General features: G+C 41.0%; 1 protein-coding gene across 1 annotated transcript; it reads left to right on the forward strand.

Annotated features, from left to right (window-relative positions):
• Positions 1–364: 364 nt before the first annotated feature.
• LOC133928032 (uncharacterized) lies at positions 365–4,801 on the forward strand. The gene is made up of 9 exons (XM_062374323.1): positions 365–1,133; positions 1,286–1,745; positions 1,835–2,038; positions 2,175–2,267; positions 2,347–2,445; positions 2,523–2,855; positions 2,942–3,115; positions 3,210–3,446; positions 4,769–4,801. Exons 2-9 carry the CDS (start codon positions 1,431–1,433, stop codon positions 4,799–4,801), a joined length of 1,488 nt encoding a protein of 495 aa, XP_062230307.1. The 5' UTR covers positions 365–1,133; positions 1,286–1,430.
• The last annotated feature ends 1,992 nt before the right edge of the window (positions 4,802–6,793 follow it).

The following is a 6,793-nucleotide window of genomic DNA, read 5'->3' on the forward strand; positions in this document are numbered from 1 at the left end:
TAGGACCTTACTTGAAGTAAGCTAACTATGTCATTTTGTAACTTGATTCTGCCTTTTTACCATTTTTTTCCTAATGTTGTCAATTGACATTTGCAGCAAGCATTCTCAATATCTTTCCTCAATTGGTATTCAAAATAAATGAGATATCAGTCGCATACATCATGAATCCTTTCATGAGTGGTTTAGGTTGCATGTAGAAGAAGGCTACGAGGAAGCTCGAGAAGAGATAAAAATTTTAGCTAAAGGGCCAATGCTAATTGCATGCAAGTATAATAGCTACACAATAAATGGGTTCAAGTTCCATACACAGTCCTATGATGAGAGCAGGCCTGTACAAAGTAGTGGAGTAGCTCTACTTACGGAGACAACATGCTTTGAAAGGGGCAATAAAGATAGCTTCATAACAGGAAACAAGACATATTATGGTATTATAAAGGAAATTATTGAACTGGACTATCATCACAAAGGATATGTGGTGGTTTTCAAGTGTGATTGGGTTGACAACCGTGCACAAGATAAATGGGTCAAAACTGATCAATTTGGTGTAACCACAGTCAATTTCAAGCACTTATTCAACACCGGTGAGCGGATATTAGATGAGCCATTTATTTTAGCATCACAGGCAGCTCAAGTGTACTATGTTCCAGATCCAATTGAACCTGAGTGGTTTGCAGTTGTTCAATCAAAACCAAGAGATATGTATGACATGGATGATATTGCTGAGAATGAGAACCTAAATAATAATCATTTTGTGGAACTGCCTGATCTCCATTCCAATGTGACTGTAAATGTTGTTGCCGGTGATGTCCCTTGTGTTAGAACAGACATAGATGGTATAATTGTTGATGCAAAAAAACCTAGAAAGTAAGTTTTGTTTCCAAAGTATTCCTGCTATATCTTTACATTTGAGTACTAGACTCTTGCCCATCTATTTATATTATCACTAAACCTTATGTCACTTTGCAGGAGGAAAAATGCCAAGCGCAGCAAAAAACGGTAATGATAGCCTGGCCGCCGAGTATGACAAGCAGAGGCTTGCAAACATCGCTGCCAACAAAAGAAGGCTGGCAGCTCTTGATATACCGAGTATGAACACTTCGGTGCAGCAGTGTCAACCCAACAAAAAAGCAAAGGTTACATATGAAATTCTTGCATATTCTTGGTCCTAGTCTTATATGTTTTTGTAGTAGTTGAAATAGTCATTCAGAAAAGCAGTACTGCAGTATTTTATTTTTTTCCATCTCTATTATCATCTATGTGACAGTGACATGTACCTTTCTTGCAGAAAAATCAACAGGCAAGTGATGTTGCACGTGAACGTCCCAATTTGCGGCCAAGGCCACAGAGAAATAGTCAGGAGGAACATGGCTGTGAAGAAGGTGCCAATGAAGGTATTTTAAATCCTTTCATAAGATGTGTCTATAGCATAAATGATTTATGGTGATGTTTCATGTTTGTCATGTCATGTTTCATATGTAGAATTAACTGCTCCAAATCTTAATGATGGAATACGAGACAAGAGGAATGGAAGGGGTATCACTAGAAAGGAGAACATATTTTCAAGGACTCCTGATATGCCTAAACTCAAAATTGAACTCAATGACTATGGTCAGCCTGTTGGAGAGAATTCTAAGCAGTTTGCTAGTGTCATTGGGTGTCAGGTGAGGAAGAAGCTACCACTCCGATGTGATGATTGGAGGCTTGTTGATCCAGAAAAGAAGTATGAACTATGGACTGACTTGCAGGTATTTTAGTGCCTCATTTATTTTTCTGCTGCTGTTCTGAATTTGCACGAACTATGGACTGATTTGCTCCCTTTTGCTTGACAAATAAGACATTTTATGATCTGGATGATTCCGCCTTCAATTGGGTTATTGCTACAGCATCAAGAAAATGGAAGGAGTACAAGTCAACCTTAAAGGAGTTGTATTTCGATCCTACATTAACTGATGATGAATTACTAAGTAGGCGTGATACAAGAGTCAACGATGATGATTGGAAATATCTCATTGACTATTGGAGGTCTCCTGAACATGAAGTAAGGAACAACTGATTTTCCAACTAATATACAATCTAATTGCAATTTGATTTCTTGCATTACTTGTTGAGAGGAATCAACTAGCTGTTTGACAATTGCTCATAGGCTAATATTTTTTCCCTAAATCATATCATAGGCTCGCACATTAATTGCTAAAGCCAATCGTGCAAAGTTGAAGCTGACACATACGTCGGGCAGCAAGAGCTATGCTCGTTCTGGACATGAACTGGTATGGAGGAATATCAACACTACTTCAGTACATTATTGTAAGCCTGATTCATTACTAACAATTTTTTTTTTTACTTTAGAGTGGTACACTAGGGCGCCCTCCTCGAAGAGACGAGGTCTTTATCAAAACACATACACACAAAAATGGTGTTCCTTCAAGCCAGGCAGCACCAATAATTGTAAGTTTTTGGTACCAAACATTTGTATTGTGCAATAATACTTGCTGATATGTAAATATTCATATTCCATCCCTTAGAACAAAATACAAGACGTTGTTCTAGCTCGGCCAGAATTGAAGGATAAAACAATTCAGGATGGTGACCTATTTGCAAATGCTTGTGGAGAGAAGGAGCCAAGAGGACGTGTCCGTTGTTTGGGTCTAGGACCAACTCCACAAAATGTGGGCACACCGGGGGTCAAGTGTTACACGCCAACAAGGCTCCAAATGGAAATTCTAGCACGTCAAAAAGCTGAACAAAGAGCAGCAGCTCTAGAATTGCAAATGAGCCAAGCAATGGCACGAATGGACCGTATGGAGCAAAGGATGGAGAACACATCGCATCATGGTTCTAATTCACGAGAGCATGTGGTATAGTGTTTCACTAACTTTTCCTTTAAATACACAGGAGTAGCTGATTACTTACTAATCTCTTACATGTCAAATATTTAATGTAGAACACAAACAATGGAGAATTTGAAGATGAGGGACATCATCACGATCATGATGAGGAGGGGTATGCTGCCTCAGACAATGAGGATGAGAGCTTGTTTGTCCAACATGCACCAGCGAGGAACATTACATCCACTACAAAGAATCATGATTCCCATTGCAGTGACAATGAAAATCTTGTAATCTTCTCATCTTTCCTATATACTTCCTATTTTGATTTCCATGTTCATATATGCATTGATCAGGCTGTCCTAAATGCACCATTTGCATTAGGTTGGAAACGATGTGATACTATATGCTATTTTGCGATCTGATCTCCCTGTGGCCAAAGCAACTGTTATCTCAACTAATCCAAACACCGTGCTGGGAGGTCAGCCCCTTGGACGCCAATTTTGTGAAGTAGTTGTGAATGTTGTGCTAAAAAGGGATGCAATGTTGCCCCATCCATATGCTGATATGGAGATGATGGCTGATGCTCTATCGATGTCGATTGCATGGCCATACAAGAAAGTAATAAACTGCAATTTGCCTCATTCCTATTTTTTTTTGTAATTGGTAACCATGATTATTGAAACCGTCTACAAAATTTGATAGATGAAGATGACCGGGAAGGCATCAAATCCTTGCCGCGGTATTGCAAAAACAATTACACTTGGTGAGTGCCTTTTGATAATTTTTTTCACCTAATGATCCCTGTTCATATCAAAATTTCAGATATTTCAATGCTATGTTTTGCTGCCAATTGTCTTGTTTTGATCTGTTTATTGGTTTATGATGCATGACCTGGAATGAAGGATGAGTGTAATAATGTTTGCAGCTTATAACTCTCAATTCTGAATTTCATACATATTCATAGCATACCACTAGTTACTGCAGTATTCAGTCAGACTCTAGAGACTTGTATGTATCTTCAGAATCCTGATGCAAAAGCAAAAATAGTCCAATAAACTGAGAAGGAGCGAGATGATCTTGGTTTCCCCAGCACATGATTTCCCAGCATGCATCAAGTAGCCAGAGCATCATGCTGCACATTGAACTATATCCTGACCATGCTGTGAAAACAAGACACCTTGATTTAAGTAGCTTTGTGATCATATCTTTGTGATAAATTCAGCAAGTGCTTCATAGCTGGATTAATTTGTAATTTCTTTTTATGATTTAAAACTAGGTGCATCCATAGACCTATATCCAACTGAGTTGTGTCTTCATTTTTTTTCCTTGTCCTTGATTATTACCTTCCATAGCTGATATGGTTCTGGTATTTTCATGTGATGCTTAATCATTTTGTAATGCAGTTTTTTATAATAAGATGGTCCTTTTTTTGGTAAATTTAGGGGGCCTTTGAAGGTTTGATATGGTTACATTTCTGTCCTGTTTAGCTTGTCGGAGGAATGTTACACATGCAAAACTTTGTACTGGTTTGATGTGTGGCTTGGGTGTATAAAAGCTAGAATTGTTGATGACATATACTGTACTTGCAAATTAGCATAAATATCCAGTACCTTTGAATTATCTCCAGAAGTTTTGTTTCTATGCATTCTGAGGCTAGGTTCAAGTATTTTTGCCATGATATAGTATGGTCTTCCTATTGGAATATTTTTTTTTCTGATACATAGCAACCAAATTCTGTATGCATATTTCAATGTATGTTTGCTTACTATTTTTTTAGGGGAATGTTTGCTTACTGTTTCCATCAATTTTATCTTTAGCTGCTCTAAAATTTAACTTTGGTTTTCTAACCATCAATAGAACAATTGATCAATGCCCCTTTTCTCTATCTTTAACTAGTGGTGTCAGAATAATGTGCAACTGATTCCATGGTACATTTTCAGGCAGTGCTGGACGGTGCTAACTACCACTTTTGAGCTCAACACGGCAAACTACTACTAAACGCATGGTTCTTGGCTTTTGGACTATGAGGTGGCAATGTAAAATGGGAGCTTTTGGTTGAAAATGTTTCATTTTGTCTTTTGAGCAAGTATGTATATATGTTGGATCACTCTGGTATATTTCTAGCTGAATCTTAACTGTGTAATATGAGCTTTTGGTTCAAAATATATGTGATCGTGTTGAGGTGATCGATGTATATACATTGTATTAGTGAATGCATGACTTGTGGACTCTCTAGTTCTATGTTGTACTGGAACCATGATGTTTTGGTGAAAATGTATATGAGATTCTTATGGTAACCTATAATTGCACATTATTCTGATCATTGTATATGTACAGTACTAATTACCGACTGATAAGATGTCTGCAATTAGTTTGATTTTTTCAAATGTTTGAATTATTGGCGTTGGACAGTCCGTCGCTAATAAAATAATGTGCAGTGAACCATCAGTTGGGAAAGATAAGTCGGTCAGGAAAGATCAGTCGGTCGGGAAAAATCAGTCGGTCGGTGTATCTTTCATAACACCATCAAACTATTGGTCGGCAAAAATGTGTCGGTCGGCAATACTTTTCCCGACCGGGCTTTAAACGACGGAAATATCGGTCGGCAATACTTTTTACCGACCAATGTTGAGTTGCTAGTGGGGCTTTTAGCGACAGATTTGGAGTCATCAATTTGGTGCCGTGGTGTAGTGTATCTAGTCTTTTGCTTCGCCTTCGATGAACCCTCATCAGGCTCCGGACAGATTACCTCCGAAGCCGGGTAGCAGCTAAGGGCCGAGGGGGTCGAGGACCACCTCTCCCGTCTAGCCTTCGACTTTGCCTTTGACACACTATCGCCAGGCTTTAGACGAATCACCTCCGAAGCTGGGAGTGGCTAAGAACCCGAAGGGTCACGGACCACCTCCCGATCTTGTCCCCAAAGGTTCCAGATGGACTTCATTGGGTTAGAAATCTGGAACAAATTTGGAAGAAGGTCCTACCAACACCGAACCCGAGGAGTATGCGATGACCAGGAATGACGAGATTGCAACTGCTTTGCCTGGCCCTCCTTAGTTACAATACGTGTCTACCACTACCAGATTTCCGAGGCCACCTCTCCCCTGGAAGGAATGAAACCGGCTATGATCTATGCGAAGGCTCAGTACCTCAGTCATCTGAAAAACTAGCCATCGCCTACGAAGGGGATGAAGAAGCGTGGCTCGAAGGCACGAAGGCACACAGACATGCGGTCACCTGCTCGAAGGATCCCCTTACACTTTGGCCCAAAAATAGATACAATCACCCCCAAAGGTCCAAATTATATTATTAAACAAATCATGCATCCGGAGGATGCGTACAAAGAAGCAAATAGTACAAAGGCCACTACAGAGGAGACAGACCTTGAAAAAGCAAACCAAGGGGAGAAAGAGTACAATGTGGCAAAAGGCAACTATGGTCTGTGACAGGGATGTCCACGAAGCACCCCCGAAGGCCACCTTTGCGTCCTACGGATCTCAGCAGGGGCCGTGCATGGAGTGACGTATGCACTTCATCCACGGCCTGCCGCCATGAAAGCTGATGCAAGAGCCGGCCCCCGAGCTGTCGGAAGACGAAGATGAAACCGAAGGAGCCACCATTGGGGCCTCCTCCCGCTTTTTCCTGGCCACTTCCCTCGCCGCCGAAGGCTGCTCCTCCACGTCACTCTCCCTCCACAGGAGATCCCAGTCGATCTCCTCATCGTCATCAGAAATATCGATGATCTTGACAGGCATGGTCTCCCAAACTGGGGGTTGGGCAGGGGCGACAGGCAGCTGTCCACCCTGCAGGGACGGAAGCTGGATGGCCACTGGCACCACTGCTAGTAGCCGACACAGCCCAGCCCCAATAGAAGCAGCCGACATCATCGACATTTCCACAGAGGATGGGGAGGAAGATGATGCCATATTCAAAGTCAAGGTTGAGTGCTCGCTTGTAGGGCAGTGGTA

Source organism: Phragmites australis, chromosome 9, assembly GCF_958298935.1.
Source record: "Phragmites australis chromosome 9, lpPhrAust1.1, whole genome shotgun sequence".
Taxonomy (NCBI): Eukaryota; Viridiplantae; Streptophyta; class Magnoliopsida; order Poales; family Poaceae; genus Phragmites; species Phragmites australis.

Excerpts from the sequence above, each read along its gene's own strand:
- LOC133928032 (XM_062374323.1), top strand. The coding sequence starts at position 1,431 with ATGATTTATGGTGATGTTTCATGTTTGTCATGTCATGTTTCATATGTA. Across the intron at positions 2,039-2,174 it reads GGAGGTCTCCTGAACATGAA|GCTCGCACATTAATTGCTAA; the intron begins GTAAGGAACAAC and ends ATCATATCATAG. Across the intron at positions 2,856-2,941 it reads CTAATTCACGAGAGCATGTG|AACACAAACAATGGAGAATT; the intron begins GTATAGTGTTTC and ends TATTTAATGTAG.